This window comes from Oryctolagus cuniculus, chromosome 3, assembly GCF_051225735.1.
Source record: "Oryctolagus cuniculus isolate XC-2025 breed Fujian yellow rabbit chromosome 3, ASM5122573v1, whole genome shotgun sequence".
Classification (NCBI taxonomy): domain Eukaryota; kingdom Metazoa; phylum Chordata; class Mammalia; order Lagomorpha; family Leporidae; genus Oryctolagus; species Oryctolagus cuniculus.
In genome coordinates this window covers 80,250,867-80,269,424 of record NC_142869.1, presented here as the reverse complement: position 1 = coordinate 80,269,424, position 18,558 = coordinate 80,250,867, and the positions used below count along the sequence as shown (strand labels likewise).

Genomic DNA, 18,558 nt, shown 5'->3' with positions numbered 1-18,558 from the left:
TGTGGTTAGCTGATCATCATATATATATCTACTTAAATAGTATTTTCATTTCCTTTTTATGACGTTCCATACCCTTTTGTATTAAATAACTGCTGTTTTAGTTTGAAAGAATTCAGTATAAAAAGTTTACAAGAATTTTCATAGTTTTGTGAAAGTATTTTTTCATACACATGATTTTACTGAAATCTTAAATGGAGTCATAGAACCAAAATTATGTTTTTGCTCTTAAATATTTACTATTAATAGGGTGGCAATTCTTTATTCTGCATTTAAATTGTGTGGCTATCTGTGAAAGTGATCTCTGCCCCCTCCTTTGCCAACATTTTAACTTAATCTTTTTATGTTTTGTACCATAACATGTATTATGTTATGTAAGGGAATTTTACTTGTATGTATTTTTTAAACAATTGTTTCAAATTATATTAACATCTGAATGAAGTATAACTATTATAACCTTTTGTTTTGCTTTATGGAGAACGAAAACATGACTAGAAAAAGTTTAAATAAGCAAGCTAGACTATATTCATTTATATATAAATGTGAAAGTTAAATCTGGATTAAGGTTATTGCATAAAAAGAGAGAAAGAGTTTTCATAAACTATTAAATCATTCATGTTCTGGGAATGCATGGTTCTGTTTTGAACCAGGAAAAATCTTTGGGAAAATTTGAACTTTCTTTCTTTTTTGGCTGATTATTGCGGACCAAAGACATAGATTGAGTCACTTGTCATAATGTTTTGGGTTTAGTTTGTATCTTGTGTTGTAATCTTTGGATCTTTCATGGCATCGTTAGCAAGGGTGATTTTTCATTCTTTAACAGACAGCCTGTAGTAATACTATAAACATTTTCAGACTTGATTTCATTTCAGTTGACTTGTCCTGAAAATAAATCTTATTTTTAACTTCTCAGTTATTGAGTAAATGTAAATAATATTTTAATCTCATTTTCTAGCCTCAAACAATAATTATATGAATAAGAATAAATCTAGTTGATATTAGCCTTTAAAATATTGGTGAATCTCAGTTGCTCAGCACTTTAAAGGTCAAATCTAAAAGTTCTATATTGTTTTGCTTTAAGATACTTTTATGTGGCAAATGTATTGACTTAAATTCCCCTAAAGAGTCAATCTGTCTTGAAGACACATGCCTTCACATGAAACTTTACAGTTTTGAAAGCTTTATAACAAGTTCCTCTATCTCCATTATATTAAACATAATCAAGACAGCAAAAGGATACTATGTGGTTCTTGTTAATCTCCTAATAAATAAGAGCTAACAGTATTATATCATGAAAGAGTTTACATGAAGTCTTTCTGTACAGAAGATGCCTATTGTTGCTTCTTTACTGTGAACCTAGAGCCATGTCATTCTATACCATATTCCTGGCTTAAAGCATGAATGACCTTGGTTTTCTTATATTGTGCCTCCTATGCTTGACAGTGGCTTGGACTTTTAAGGCCATCAGGCAAGGTATAACATCTTTCATAGTCACAAGAAGTAAAAGGTATCTGACTAGAAGAGAAGATGTGGGCAAGTGCCTTGCTGGCTGTAATTTTGTTGTCATTTCAAGTACTGTAGTGGTATAATTGATGTGACAGGGCTGGGCTTTGAATGTGGTCCCTTAGCTTGTGCTCACTTTCAGTTTTAGTTTTTCTGTCATTCATTTTGATTAGGTAAAATTTAGGTGACAAACATATGCATGCCAATGAAGGTGGTTTGGTGTAAAGTTTAGAATTGACGTATTTCAATAAGAAAGATGCAAAGTTAATATTTTTCTTTATTGCTTCATGGAAATTGCAATAATTGATGTCACCTTACATTACAAGATAGAGGTTGGTGTGCTGATGGCACCATCAGCAGGAGGTTCTTTTTTATTAATATTATAATTAAATGATTTTCTGGAAATAGGCCAGAAACAGATGCAAGTTGATCATACCTTGTCTACTATTGCTTGGTATCATCATTTGCTTTTATAAAAGAATTGACTTGACTCTTTGCTTTTACAGGTTGTTATTGATGCCTTCAGATTGATCAATGCTAATATGATGGTCTTAGGACATGAACCAAGACAAACAACTTCAAATCTGGGTCATTTGAACAAGCCATCTATCCAGGTAATGCCTGTATTTGATAATGTATTAACTCTTACATTTTAAAAACCTGCTATACATAGTCATTTTAAGGCCTAATTCATAGTATTTTAATTGGCTTGCAGTTAATTCTTCCTGTGTTTTAAAAGAGAAGTATGGAAATATTGCAAAAGTTAAATCTGCTCAAATGAAATTATTTTTGGTGGGGTCTTTTTATTTGCCTACCCAATTTTGAGAACACTCTTTTTGGGAGCATAGTAGAGCCTTTATCTTCAGAATACCTTGATATAGCATGGTTAACATTATAGAAAAGGACCAATAGGAGTTTCATGTGGAGGGCATTGGCTGTCATCGTCGATTGGTTAGGAGACATTTCTCAGAGTAGAAAATAAGGGGAGAAAGTGTTTATATATGTGTGTGTGTGTGTGTGTGTGTGTATAAAAGATTTATTTATTTATTTGAAAGGCAGTTAGAGAGAGGCAGAGGCAGAGGCAGAGAGAGAGAGAGAGAGATCTTCTGTCTGCTGGTTCACTCCCCAAATGGCCACAACAGCTGGAGCTGGGCCAATCCGAAGCCAGGATACAGGAGCTTCTTCCAGGTCTCCCACATGTATGCAGGGGCCCAAGCACTTCGGCCATCTCCCACTGCTTTCCCCAGCCATATCAGAGAGCTGGATGGGAAGTGGAACAGCTAGGACTTGAACCTGTGCCCATGTGAGATGCCAGCACTGCAGGCAGCAGCGATACTCTCCATGCCCCAGTGAAGGACCAAGTGTTGTATATTTTAAGAGGGCCTCAGAAGCAATTCCGTAACAGTACTTAAACTTTTCTTCCTTTTTTATATAATCCCCATTGATTTTTTTTTAAGATTTATTTATTTATTTGAAAGGCAGAGTTACAGAGAGAGAGACAGAGAAGGCGAGAGGGAGATAGAAATCTTCCATCTGGTGGTTTGCTCCCCACATGGCTGCAATGGCTAGGGTGGGGCCCAGCTAAAGGCAGGCACCAGGAGCTTCTTCATGTCTCCCATGTGAGTGCAGGGGCCCAAATACTACACTGCTTTCCCAGACATATTAGCAGGGAGCTGGATTGGAAATGGAGCAGCCGGGACTGGAACCTGCGCTCATATGGGATGCTGGTATCACAGGCGGTCGCTTAACCTGGTATGCTACAACACCAGTCCCAATAATCCCCATCTTTAAGATAAATTCTATAAAGTGCATCTATACATTTTTTGTGAGAGCTTATATCTTGTTTTTTTTTTTTTTTTTTCTAATGATATTAAGCGCCATTTTTGGCATTATTGGTGTTTGGACACTTAATATCCTCTTGAGTGATCAGTGTTTTCTTTGTATCATTCACATGCCTCATTGTTTTAATACAAATCTTTGTCTACAAAGATTATTGTAAATGTGTTTTTGAATGAACCACAGCCAGTGCCTATATAGTTAATTACTTCTCTGAAGATTAATTAAAAAGACAATAATACCATGTTTGGTTAAACAGAACACATACGATAATGTTATTGCTCCTCCCCTTCTGAAACCTTGCTGTGTTATAAGATTGTCTTTTGGGAGTAACGGCTTTGACAATTAATCATGTTTAATCCTTGGTTACATTTTGATAGCTTCGTACTTTAAAATGCTTCACTTTGAGGCAGTCACTCATCTGAAATGTTCATCAAAATGAGAAGTTTTTGTTTCAAAGGATTGAAGTGTATTATTTTTGAAAAAAATTTTTACAAGGGAAAACTGAAGAATATAATGAGTATGAAATAAGCTACCAGTGATTTTGATTGGGCACAGACAAGCCCATACTTGCATATTCCAAGAGAATATATTATTGGACCTGTTTAGCCTGTGATAATGACCTTTCTTATAAACCCCCATAGCATCATACTGCTTCATTATTTTTTGCAAAAGGTTAAGTAGCATCTCACTATCCAAGATCATTGTGATTTCTACATAGTATGTTTCTGCCAGAAGTTTTTACTAATTGCAAGTCAACAGCCACCTGTTGCAGATTTTTTTTTTAAATTAAAGCACTGGTTTTTAACCTTATAATTTGAGTATAATCCATATTAAAATTATTTCTTTCTGCATCAGTCCAGTTTTTATTTTTTAATCATACTTTGTCATTTATGATTTTAGGTAAAAATGAAACAGTTTCCAAAACTAAGTTAAATAGCCTGTAAATATAACAACTATTGCATCATTATTTTTCCTTTAATTTTAATTTATTTTGCCTTCCAGTTTGAATCTGTAAATATATTTGTTTTCAGAGTTTATATAGTGCCCATGAAAATGACATCTATCTAGGTGCTGCTTTACAGTTTTAAGAGAATATCAATACTAAACCTCACAAATGGGATCAATCCAAAAAGTGACAGAATAAAACATCACCTTGAAACACATTAATTTTTTAAGACAAGCTAGAAAGAAAGCAACTCAGAACAAGCTGAAATGAGTAGTGACAGCCACAATAGAATTTTAAGTTTTAGCAGCAGAATTGTTAAGTTAGGGATCAGAAGCCTTTTAGAAATGCCATGCCTTTTATTTTGAAGGGGATGTTAGCTGATGTTGAGGGCCTTGCTCCTAAATCAACTTCCCCGTAGTAGTGATAGAAATCTGACAGAAGCCATTGCTGGTGGTCACTAATGACTCTAATATTGATTTCTTTAGAATTGTACTTAAATTCATAGGGGAAAATTAAGATTACATTGTAGAACACTTAATAATTTGGGGAAAGTTCAAAATATTATAAAAGCTAATAAAGTTACTTTTTACTTTATATCTAAGCTCATATGAGAAAAGCAATAATAATTAGGTGAAGGGGAAAATTGTAATGCCTATCAAGGCTTTTATAATAGTATAGAAGACTATATTATTTTGTTCTTGGAACATTTGATCATTATTGTCCAATGTTTAGAATTGAGAATTATCAAGCACTTATTTTAGTAACTAAAATTTTTAAATGATTCCTCTAAATACCATTCACTTTGAAGACTGGTTGTCAGCCTCATAGAAATTTAGTAAATATTAATGCACAGATATATGTGCTCAGACTGTGGGTATCTAAGTGTAGTTTTAAGTACAATTGTATTGTGTAACAGTTAAACTATTTGAAAAATATTTTTGATAATTATTGAGCATAACAGTTATAAAATGATTTCACAGAAAAGAGCAGTTGTGATCATTTTATAGATTAGGAAATCAAGGCCAGGAAATTGAGTTGTTTAGGTTATTCAGAAAAAAAATAAATAAATAAAATAAAATAGGTTATTCAGTGAGTGAGTTAATGTAGGCACTGGTAATTGTAAGCAGATGCCTCATTCTCTTATATTTAATTTAGTTACTTAATTTTGGTATAGATAATATATATATGTATATATATATATATATATATATACAGTTAAAAATTCAGAAGTACAAAAGGATACTTAGCAAAAGCTCTCCCTCCCACTTTTACTTTCTGTAGCACAGTTCTCTAGAGACAACCATAAAACATTTTTTTATTTTCAGAGTTGTGTTTATATACAGAAAGTTTCATTTTAGAGGATTTAATGGATATCTTTCAGCATGATATTTTCATGATTTTACATTGATCTTATCAATGTAAACTAATTTAACATAACAAACCTTTTTTAAGAGCATGACACTTTTTAAACTGTTAACCTATGAACAGCTTATATAGAATTCATAAACTTGTGTTTTATAACATACCTGCTTTTCTATACAAGTGTTTAGAGGGATAAACATAAATAAACTTGGTCATGTTCAGTCTTCCTACCACATGAACCCAAAAGCACATGGCCACTTTACTTAGTATTTGAGGTGAATGCACTGGTGGTACACAGCAGGTGAGTAATTGAAATTAGAAGACTGCTTGAGGATATCATTTGATTTAACCTTAGATTTGTTTTATTATCATTGTACTTGCCAAGCTTTCTGCTGTGTTAGTTTTCTTACTTTTATCTAAATGTAATTGAAAATCAAGTAAATAGTACCTTCCAATACCAAGATGGCTATTTTGGCATTACAGTTCATTTCTAAAATGTAGACACATCCATGGGCCCATTGGCTGGCTTCTGTATATATTTACCACAGCTGTTACTAGTTTTGTGACCACCATGGAGAATTGTACAATTAGTACATTGCCCAAATATGCTTGGATGAGGGGACATCCAGCCCAGGCTCCACTCTCTAGCCAGATTGTGTGCATAAAGATGAATACATATTAAGAGAGACTGTGATTAGTTCATTTTTTTTATCTGTAGCATTGTTATGCATTGAAATGTAATTCACTGCTCCTGATTCAGTACTCTCAATAATCATTGAAATGGATAAACATTTAATAGATGCCAAATTGATTTAATTTCATGTAAAATTAAAATAAATTTAAAATAAACCACTGCTCCTGTGGGGATTTCATAGCTCAATTTTGTGGCAGACATTAGGAATATAAGAATGGATTGTATCATATATATCTAAAATGTTTAATATTTGTTGGAGTGTTTTTTTGCTAGCAAAGCTTAAAAAGAAGATTATGCTTTGTTTTCATTCTGACCCTTAAACTAAGAATTAAGAATAGGCTTAAACTAAGAATTTCCTGATGTGTATTATAGCATAGTATATCAGAAGGAAACATGGGTTATGGAGTCAGAATGATCTGGTTCAAAACCCTGGCTCAGTCTTTTACTATTTACAAACTGGAACAGATTAAGATTTGTGGAATTTTTCTCCTCTGTCAAAATACAGTACTTTATTGGATTGTTGTGAAGATTAGAAGTTGTGATATGTAAAGCAGATGCTAGGTGCTCAGTAAATGTTCACTTTAACACCTACTTGGTACAAGTCCATTAGTTGAGAGTGGTGGTTTTAGTTTCATCTTTGGATTCCTGAGAGTTAACACCAAAGCCTTTTTCATTTTTATACTTGTTTAAAATGTTTCTGAGGTGTTTTTCTGTATGATTATGTCTTACTAGGTGCAAAAAGAGAGTCCTGTATATCCATCAGATTATCATCCTGAACCTCATTTGAGCCCCTGTTGCTAAAGTTATATACTTGGACAATTGTGAATTGATTCCAGCACATCTGGGGTTATTGTTTCTTGACAAAATCATGCCATTAGCTTAAGTTTTTATTATGTTGGCCTGTTTATCTTGGAGATTGAGTGCAGTAGAAAATAAAGATCTGGTTAATGAGGTTGCATGTCACTATAAAAGAGCATGAACTAGATGGATCCAGTAAAGAACTAGCTCCACATTGTTAATTTGGAGACATGAGGACACAATTATTTCAATCTATCAAAACTGAATTAATTAATTTCCCTTTTTGGGAAAACACCTAATGTGGGTGAAGAAATGAGCATTATTGTAGCTTTTAGGCTTTTCTATTGAAATACCAAAGAGCCCCCTGTATATCGTAAAATCAGTCTCAATAAATTTCAAATAGTTTTTTAATCTGTCACTTTCATTTGATGAAATCAAATCTTGTCTCTGACTGCAAGGCTACTCAGACTATTTAATTTATACTGCTCTATAGCTTGCTTTGAAGAATGTGTAGCCTATTCCTCTAAACCTTACTTCTAAACCTGTAGTTGAGAAAAGTATTTTAGTTTCATCTTTATTTAAGATAAATTGCTTGGGACTGGCACTGTGGCACAGTAGGTTAATCCTCCACCTGCAGCGCCGCCATGCCACATGGGCACAGGTTCTAGCCTGGGCTGCTCTGCTTCCGATACAACTCTCTGCTGTGGTCTGGGAAAGCAGTAGAAGATGGCTCAAGCACTTGGGCCCCTGCATCCGTGTGGGAGGCCCAGAGGAAACTCCTGGCTCCTGGCTTTGGATTGGCTCAGCTCTGTCCATTGCAGCCAATTGGGGAGTGAACCAGTTGATGAAAGACCTTTCCCTCTTTCTTTCCCTCTCACTGTCTATAACTCTACCTCTCAAACAAATACATAAAATCTTTAAAAAAAAAAAAAAAAGATAAATTGCTTTTTAAAAAAGAGAATGGCAAAGGTATTTGTGTACAGGATATATTAACATTTTCAAGTATTTGTATTTTATTAGGTAAAAATATTAATGTGTTCTTTTTAAAATCATTTATTTGTGTAGGCATTAATTCATGGACTAAACAGACATTATTACTCCATTACTATTAACTATCGGAAAAATGAACTGGAACAGAAGGTAAGCTTAAATTTTTCTTAGAAGAAAAAATATTTCTTAAACCATCTAAACAGTTATATTATTTAAACCTGCATTCTTGATCTCTTTTGATATTTCCATATATTTTTCCATTCCTGATGAGTAGCAGCATATAATAAAGGAATATTTTATTGAACATATTGAAAGACCTATTACCTTATTTTACCTTTTCTGCTAAAGTGGGAGAGGAAGTAAGAAATATTCAACATTCCAGTGTGGTTTTATGATGTTATAAAAATATCCTAGTTCTATGGCATTTTTCTGATTAATTTATCTTCCCTAAGAAACTGGCCTTTTATAATTAAATGACTGAATATATAGTTTTCCAAATTTGATAGGAGTAAGTTGTAACTATAGTACTTTTAAAAAACAGACCAAGGCAGGCATTTGGCCTTGTAGTTAAGATGCTAGTTAGGGCCCTTGCATCCCATAACTGAGTCCTGGGTTTGAGTCCCAGCTGTGTTCCAAATTCCAGCGACCTAATATAGACTCTCTAGCTGGGTCCTTGTCACCCATATGGAAGACCTGAGTTGAGTTCCTTGCTCCCAGCATCATCCTGGCCTGGCACTGACTGTTGCAGGCACTTAGGGAATGAACCAGTAGATGAGATTGCTGTTTGTCTCTCTGACTCATACACACACATGTACACACAAAACATAAAATAAAAACATACCATGTTTACCTAGGATAAACTAAAGAAGAGTCAAAGGAAAACCGTTTAGAGTTTTTAGAATTCTTGATCTAGATTTTTATTCCTTTCTATACCAGGTAGTTTTCATATTTGATGACTTTTTAAAAATATGTAGCTTCTTGGGCCGGCGCCGCAGCTCACTAGGCTAATCCTCCGCCTTGCGGCACCGGCACACCAGGTTCTAGTCGCGGTCAGGGCGCCGGATTCTGTCCCGGTTGCCCCTCTTGCAGGCCAGCTCTCTGCTGTGGCCAGGGAGTGCAGTGGAGGATGGCCCAAGTACTTGGGCCCTGCACCCCATGGGAGACCAGGATAAGTACCTGGCTCCTGCCATCGGATCAGCACAGTGCGCTGGCCGCAGCGCGCTGGCCGCAGCGGCCATTGGAGGGTGAACCAACAGCAAAAGGAAGACCTTTCTCTGTGTCTCTCTCTCTCACTGTCCACTCTGCCTGTCCAAAAAAAAAAAAAAATGTAGCTTCTTGGTGGATTCATATTTTATTTATTTCTATTATTTTAGGATTATTTCCAGTTTAATTATTTTCTTAGCTAATGCTGAATATTTCATTCTGCCTATTTTTTAAGAAGTTAAATCTGAACACTTTTTCCCCTTTATTACTTCAATTAGTCATATGCTGAATTAGTTTGTTGTATTTCTCTCTGGGAAAGATTTAAAATTTAAAAAAAATGCTGAGTTTACTATTGTTAACCAACAAATTGGTTATTGTATTTACTCTCAAATCCAAATGTGGTAAGTAATCAGTTGCAAACACCACTATTATTACTAGTTGAAACTTTTTCACAAAGATGCCTTAGAAGGGAATTCTGGTATATATGGCTAGTGGGAAATTGGTCTCCTTACCTACTCTGTCTTTAAATTAGATCACTTCCATTGAGATTCCATAAATCGCATTTATATATTGAGGGAAAGATATGGCATGTCAGATTTTCTTGTATTGAAGAATCCTTTTTCTGTTTTTTTTTTTTGTTTTTTGTTTTTTGTTTTTTTACACTTTTGTAAATCTCTGTTTTAAAAGGTCAGAGCACCTATAGACTCACCTTAAAGGGCACACAGGTGCTTAAGTATGGTGATGAGGCAGAGTGCAGGTTCTGCTCTTCCTTGGCTAATAATGAGGAGTCATAAAGCTATCTTCCAGCTGCTGGAGTTTCCTTTTTCCATGATACATTTAGTTGAATTCTTGAAATACATTTTCAGCACTTAATTTTATCTAGTGTGACTACGGGCTATGAAAGAGTACTAGTCTGAGACAAAGTGAAAAACATTTATTCAGAGTTACCTATTTATCCATCCTGTAAACTTAGCCATCATCCTTGACATGAAAAACATATATGGGATGTGGTCATATCAGGTTAAGATGCCACCTGGTGTGCCAGTATCCCTCCCATATTAGGGTGCCTAGATTCAAGTCCCACCTCTACACCCTTTCCAGCTTCCTGCTAATGTACCTCTGGGAGACAGCAAATGATGGCTCAAGTACTTGGGTCCCTGCCACTCACATGGGAGACCTAGATGGAGTTCCTGGCTCCTGGGTTGGGCCTGACCCAGCCCTAGGTGTTGCAGATATTTGGGGGAATTAACTAGCAGATGGAAGATCTCTGTCTCTCAGTCATTCTGCCATTCACATAAATAAAAATAAAAATAAAAAACATATATATGTGTATATGTGTGTGTGTATGCATGTACACACATGCACGTGCACACTTTAAAAAATTTAGAGAAAATAGAATTTTAAAAAGTTTATTTTGGTGAGGCTGGCACTGTGGCATAGTGAGTAAAGCTGCCTCCTGCAGTACTGTCATCCCATATGGGCACCATTTCAAGTCCTGGCTGCTTCATTTCTGATCCAGCTCCTGGCTATAGCCGGGAAAGCAATGGAAGGTGGCTGAAGTGCTTGAGCCCTTGCACTCACATGGGAGACCCAGAAGAAGCTCCGGGCTCCTGGCTTCAGATTGGCCCAGCTCTAGCCATTGTGGCCATTTGGGGTGTGCATCAAAGGACAGAAGACCTCTCTCTCTCTCTCCCTCTCTTTCTTTCTTTCTCTCTCTCTCCCCCTTTGCCTCTCTGTAACTCTGCCTTTCAAATAAATTAATTTTTTTAAAAGTTTATTTTGGTATAAAAAATTTTGAAATTCATGCATATAAGTATATATAAACACATTCATTAATTAGTGTAATTTATGTTCTTATTTTTTAAAAAATTTTGTTTCAAGATCTAATTGGCTTTTTTTTTTTTTAAGATTTTATTTTATTTATTTATTTGAGAGAGTTACAGACAGAGACAGGGAGAGATAGAGAGGTCTTCCATCCACTGGTTCCCTATCCAAATGGCTGCAATGGCCAGAGCTGGGTCAGTCCGAAGCCAGGAGCCTAGAGCTTCTTCCAGGTGTCTCACATGGGAGCAGGGACTCAACAACTTGGGCTGTCTTCCACTGCTTTCCCAGGCCATAGCAGAGAGCGGAATTGGAAGAGAAGCAGCTGGGACATGAACTGGCACCCATATGGGATGCTATTGCCACAGGCGAAGGCTTAGCACACTAAGCTGCAGCAGCGACCCCCGTATTTATGTTTTTTGATTTTTGTTTTGTTTTTGTTTGTTTTGTTTTTTTTTTTTTTTGACAGGCAGAGTGGACAGTGAGAGAGAGAGAGAGACAGAGAGAGAGAAAGGTCTTCCTTTGCCGTTGGTTCGCCCTCCAATGGCCGCTGCGGCCGGTGTGCTGCGGCCGGCGCATCACGTTGATCCAAAGCCAGGAGCCAGGTGCTTCTCCTGGTCTCCCATGTGGGTGCAGGGCCCAAGGACTTGGGCCATCCTCCACTGCACTCCCTGGCCACAGCAGAGAGCTGGACTGGAAGAGGGGCAACCGGGACAGAATCCGGCACCCCGACCGTGACTAGAAGCCGGTGTGCCGGCACCGCAGGCAGAGGATTAGCCTATTGAACCGTGGCACCAGCCCTGTATTTATGTTCTTAATAGCTGAGTTCAGCTGTTTTCTTGGTAACGAAAGCCCTGTCTTTATCTCTATGCTGCCAACCTATGCATTTAACCCAAGTCCTTACCTGAAAGTTCCAGTGGAATCCTTGACAGGCATGGTGGGGATATCCTGATGCTCCGAGGGAAGTTTGCTTTGCTTTATGAAAAAATTTTAACAAAACATTTTTTTAATTTAAAGGCAAAGACAGAGATCTTTGATTCACTGGTTCACTCCCCAGATACCTACAACATGTGGGGTTGGGCTAAGCTGAAGGAATCCAGAATTCAGTCTGGGTCTCCCACTTGGATGGCAGGGATACAAAAATTAAGCCATCAGCTGCTGTCTCCCAGTGTACATGTTAGCAGGAAGTTAGATCTGAATCAGAGGTGGGACTTAAACCCATGCATTTCTATACTAGATGTGGGCTTCTTGATTGCTTTACCAAATACCTGACCCCCTTTATTTGATTTTGAAGTGCTAAAGAAATCTAATTCTCAACATTCAGTTTTAGGTAAATTGATAGCATAGTTAGTTGCAGCTGCATCAAAATGACCCAAGGATCTGTTTTATAGACCAGTATCAGTGGAGAGTATGGGTAGCAGTCAAAGAAATTACAGTCACCCAGATTTTCTAATCTTTTATGTACTATTCTTATCCCTGGAGCCCATAGCAAGGGAATGAGGAGCATCAGTTCTTGAAGAGCCACATAGATGATTTATGTAGCTTATTTTCCAGCATCAGATAAACTTAGTACCACAAATAGCTTCAAAATTCTAAACAAGTAGGGTGATTTTTCCAAACTAAATGTGAACATTTCCAAGTACATTTCAGGTTCCCTTGGTTCACGGATCTCATTTACAGTGTACTGGTTCTAGAGACAGCCTTGTGATCAAGCAGGTAAAAGACACTCGTGCCCCATATCAGAGTGCCTGGATTCAACTCCTGTCTCTGGCTCCTGGTTCCAGCTTCTGCCAGTGCATACCCTGAGAGTCATCAGTCATGGCTCATACAGTAATTGGGTTGCTATCACCCACAAAGGTGACCTGGTTTGAATTCCTGGTTCTTGGCGTTGGCCCTGGACCAGTCCTACCTGTTGTGGGCATTTAGGAAGTAGACCAGTACATGGGCTCTCTCTCTCTCTTAGCTTCTCAGAAAAATAAATAAAGTAAAAATTTGAAAAGAATTGTGTTTGAGGGATAGGCATCGTAACACCATGGTTTAAGCCGTTGCTTGAGTTCCTGGTTCCTGACTTCAGTTTATTGCATTTTGGAGGATGTGAGCCAGTGGATGGAAGATCTCTGTCCCTCTCTTTTTCTGTCTTTGTGTGTATGCATCACTCTTCTTTTCAAATAAATTACATTAAACTTAAAGAATATAAACTTGATTGGTGGATGTTTGGCATAGCAGTTAAGATACCACTTAGGATCCTGCATCCCATATCAGAGTACATGGGTTCTAGTCTAGCTCTGCTTTCAATTCTACTTTCTTGCTTATGCACACTCTGGGAAGCAACAGCTGATGGCTGAAGCAGTTGGTTCTCCGGCTCCTGCTTTCTCCATGGCTGAGCCCTGACTGTTGTGGGCATTTGGGGAGTGAAGCAACAGATGGAAGATCTTTATCTGTCTCTACATTAATTAAAAATTGAGGAATATATAGTTGAAAACTTCCAAGAATATATACTTAGAGTCCAATTGGAGAAACATTGAACTAAAGTACTTAGCTTTAAGATCACTTACTTGGGCCCAGGGTTGTGGTGCACTGGGCTAAACTGCCGCCTGCAATGCCAGCATCCCATATCGGCGCTGATTTGAGTCCTGGCTCCACTTCCAATTCAACTCCCTGCTAATGTTCCTGGGAAAGCAGCAGAAGATGAACCAAGTGCTTGGGCCTCTGCACCCTCATGGTAGACATAGATGAAAATCCTGGCTTCAGCCTGGCCAACAATTTATCTATAAGGAAGAGAGGAAGCTAAGTCGTGAAAAGATGAGATTAGCCTGTTAGGGAGAAAGACAGCAAATGCACAGGCCATGGAATTAGCATACTCCTTTGGTTATATTACAAATTTAGGAGTTCTAATTGGAGTTTCTTTGAATTAATCAAGCTGAGTTTAAATTAATGAATTCCACAAGTCTTTTGTGAAGTTTTTTTTCTTATGACAAGTGAAGGGAATTCCTCAAGGCAGGAAAATAATTAACTTTTTCTTCATATTTTTTAGATGTTGCTCAATTTGCATAAGAAGAGTTGGATGGAAGGTCTAACACTTCAGGACTACAGTGAACACTGTAAACATAATGAATCAGTGGTAAAAGAGATGTTGGAATTAGCCAAGAATTACAATAAGGTAAAAATTACTTCCAACAGTAGTTTTTTATAGTCTTTGGAATATGTATGGTTAGATGCCAAGCATTGTATAAATACAAATAATTAAAGCATACAGAAATCTGTTTTGTGGATCAGTTAGGAAATATTTGCTTTTAGGCATAAGCCATGGCCTCTTAGAACAACTCACCTCTGCCATAGTATAAAAGAAGCCATGCACAACATGTGAATGAGCAACTGCAGCTATGTTGTGTTAAAACAGACCACTTCACAGTTTTAGCCTGTGGGCTGTAAAGTTTTCAATTGTAGACCATTTAATATATTTCCACATTTGAAGCTTCTTTTTCTTTTCCTGGAAGGGAAGAAGAGCAAAGAAATGTATACAACAGCAGCAGTATTTAATACTTGATGCATGTAATTTATTTTATGAACTTCTCTGTTTTCCATTTCATAAGTATTTATTGAAAACCCCCTATGTGCCAGGCACTGGGAAAGTGGTAAAAAGAAAGCCATACAAGAACTTTGTTCTTGAGGAATTTACTTTCTGCTAAGGGAAACAGAAGGTAACCAAGTAAACACAACATAAGACATTGTGATTGTGCTATGAGAAAACTAAACAGGATGATGTAAAGAAGAGTAACTAGGGGAGACTATCTTTATGTGAGGATGTTAAAAGTCATATTTTGCCAGATCTGAAAATGTTTATAGTGTGTTAAAACATATGTAGTCATGATAATGCTTTTGTTCATAGATTTATGTTCTACTGCAGTTTTAAAATTTTGAAAATATTTGAGATGTGACTAACTGGTTGTATTAGCTAACAAGAGCTACCATTACAAACTACCATAAACTAGGTAGCTTACAATAGAAATATGTTCTCTCACTTCTAGAGATTGAATACCCATAATCCAGATAGGGCAGGCATTTGGCACAATGGTTGGGATGCAGCATCCCATATTTTAGTGCCTGGGTTCAAGTCCCAGCTCCTCTGCTTTTGAACCAGCTTCCTGCTAATGAACACCCAGGAGGCAGTAATCGATGGCTCAAATACTTGGTCCTTGCCACCCATGTGGAAGACACAGTTCCCAGCTTCAGCCTACCCCAGCTGCAGGCATTTGAGGAGTAATCCAGTAGATGGAAGGCCTTTTACTATCTCTGTCCTTCTTGCTCTCTCTGCCTTTAAATATATTTTTTAAAAAATTAAAGCAAATGTTGACAGGGCTATGCTCCCTCTGAAGCTTTTAGTGAAAGTCTTTCTCGCTTTTTCCAGCTTCTGGTCCCAAGCATTCTTTGGCTTGTAACAGCATAACTCCTGTCTTTACCCAGGATTGGGATTTCAGCATATCTCTTGGCAACACAATTTAACCTACATATGTGTTTTCCAACTTTTTGGCTGAAACACACATCAGAGATATGATATACCTAGGACTTGACTTTAGAAGGAAAATTTCAAGAAGGACTATTGTAAGCAGAGACTTGAAATGGGGATCTATGTATGAGGAGCTTGCTATTATCCAGACACAAGGTACTAAGTGTCTGGATTACTGTAGTGGCATTGAGTATGGAGGCATCAATAGGCAGATAATGCAGAATACTGGTTGGATAGATGAAATATCAAAGATTAATTCAACAGATGGGTATTGTGGCTCATCTGTAACCACATCAGAATGCTTGTTCGGCCAGAGCTGTGCCGATCCAAAGCCAGGAGCCAGGAGCTTCTTCTGGGTCTCCTACACGGGTACAGGGGCTCAAGGACTTGGGCCATCTTCTACTGCTTTCCCAGGCCATAGTTGAGAGCTGGATCGGAAGTGGAGCAGCGGGGTCTGGAACCAGCGCCCATATGGGATGCTGGCACTTCAGGCCAGGGCGTCAATCTGCTGTGCCACAGCATCGGCCCCAAAAGTTCAGTTTTAAACAAGTGTTTAGAAATTTGGATTAAAAATTAATAGAAAGGAGGCTGGCACCGCGGCTCACTAGGCTAATCCTCCGCCTTGCGGCGCCGGCACACCGGGTTCTAGTCCCGGTCTGGGCGCCGGATTCTGTCCCGGTTGCCCCTCTTCCAGGCCAGCTCTCTGCTGTGGCCCGGGAGTGCAGTGGAGGATGGCCCAAGTGCTTGGGCCCTGCACCCCATGGGAGACCAGGATAAGTACCTGGCTCCTGCCATCGGATCAGTGCGGTGTGCCGGCTGCAGCGCGCCGGCTGCGGCGGCCATTGGAGGGTGAACCCAATGGCAAAGGAAGACCTTTCTCTGTGTCTCTCTCTCTCACTGTCCACTCTGCCTGTCAAAAAAATAAATAAATAAATAAATAATAGAAAGGACTAGAGCTCAAGATTTTAGATTTATACTTAAAATTTATATTGGTGGTTATACTAGAAAGATATAGATACAGTGTTTTATCTAGAAATCTTCATCAGCACTAGGTTGTAGAGAAAATATTTCTATCTTTCTACTATATGCTTCTGTGGAAATTAAATAGAAAGAAATTGTTTATCATATTTATAAGTTAACCTTTTATGAATAAAGAACTTATGACATTATTCCACAGACTATAGAAATGGTTTTCATTTCTGTGTAACATTACACATTTAAGTAAATTTATGTTGGTACCACTGCCAGGAAATAACTTATTTATGGTTGCTGCTGCCCATCCACAGAAGTTTTTCCTATTTTACAGTTTTAAAAAATCTCTGTAGTACTCAAAAACTTGTAAGGTTTGGTTATAAAATGAAAACAATGTGTAAGCTGTGATATGAGAGAGTCCAAATTTGGGAATGTAATTCCCTCTGTGATTGAAAGAAATGTGGTAGATTTTTTTTAGTAACACTTAAAATATAAAAAGACCCATACTACCAATTCTTTATAGTATTCTTTTTAATTGGGTGATGTGTTAAACTAAGGTAATTATGTTAGATGCCAGTTAGGTCCTAAAGTGAAAGAAGGTTAGAAAATAATTTAAAAAATCCTGTGTCCCAAATTTTCAATATCAAAAAGTTTGCACAGAAATTTTGCTTCATTATTAGTCTGTTGATTTGTCTAATTTCCAAACAACAACACCCACAGCTCTGTTATTCCAAACTTCTTTTTATTCCTGCCGAAATGCATCTTTTTAAAAATTTTGATAATATTTGATTATAATATTATGCCAATGGAAAATGAATTGCGTTTGAAGAACAGCATAGAAACTAAAAATTTACACTGCTTTCTTGTATATAGTGTTATAAATTCTGACATCGAACAGTTTACTTTTCTGGGGAAAATATTGACCTATTTAATAACCTGAAAGAAAGTTTGAATATTTCTATTATAGAACTGTATATAAATAAATGCATGATTGCATTTGGTTTATGCAGTAGCTATATTATATGAGTCTTTTTGTGCTAGTGCAATAAGATAAGAAAATGTAAATGTTGGGGAAAACAGGCTAGTAATAATTATTTAAACATGATAAGATATGTTTGCAAATGGAAGTACAAGAGAATAAGCTAGAAAACTGTTAGAACTGTTACAGTCAAGAAATATATAGATGGTAAAAATGATAATATATTGGGCAAAAGCGAAAATTCACTGAAGAAAAACACAAATGACATGTAAACATGAAAAAGTTCCAACCTTATTAAGTAATCAAAGAAAATGTAAAATAGCAAGTAGAAATATCTTTCCTTTTAAATGCAAAGAGAAGTTTTAGGAAAATGCACTACTAGTGGGAAAGTAAAATTGATTGGAAGCCACCTTTTTATTTCATGTTTTGGCATATGATAAACTTTAATTTTTTTTTAGGGCCCAAAGGTTGACTGGCCTATTCTGCTGATCTGAGTTGGACTGGTTCATGACTCTGCTGACGTTGGCTGGTTATTTCCCAAATCTGAGTTATCAGCTGAGGCAGGATGATTTGGCTTTGTGTTTTGAAGCCCCTCACATCTGTCTAGCCTGCTAGCCCTGGCTTGTTAGCATAGTAATAGCACAGGTCCTCATGAGGTTCACATGACACAGTATTACTTTTGACACATTCTGTTGTCTGAAATCAGTCATAAGGCCAGTCCAGATTTGAATGTGGTGGAATATACCATGCTGCTTTTTTAAAAGATTTATTTATTTGAAGTCAGAGATACAGAAAGAAAAGGAGATATATAGAGAGAGGTCTTCCATCTGCTGTTCACTCTCCAGATGGCTGCTATATGGTCAGGCCTGGGCCATTCCAAAGCTAGGAGCCAGGAGCTTCATCTAGGTCTCCCATGTGGATGGTAGGGGCCCAAACACTTGGGCCAT

At 37.2% G+C, this 18,558-nt stretch overlaps 1 protein-coding gene across 2 annotated transcripts in view; it reads left to right on the top strand.

Annotated features, from left to right (window-relative positions):
• PSMD14 (proteasome 26S subunit, non-ATPase 14) overlaps positions 1–18,558 on the top strand; it is a 109,695-nt gene that overhangs the window by 80,087 nt on the left and 11,050 nt on the right. For both annotated transcript variants that reach the window (XM_051849542.3, XM_051849541.3), the window contains 3 exons: positions 2,007–2,114; positions 8,205–8,279; positions 14,188–14,313. In XM_051849542.3, coding sequence (XP_051705502.1) covers positions 2,007–2,114; positions 8,205–8,279; positions 14,188–14,313 — 309 coding nt within the window. The remainder of the gene's footprint in view (positions 1–2,006; positions 2,115–8,204; positions 8,280–14,187; positions 14,314–18,558) is intronic.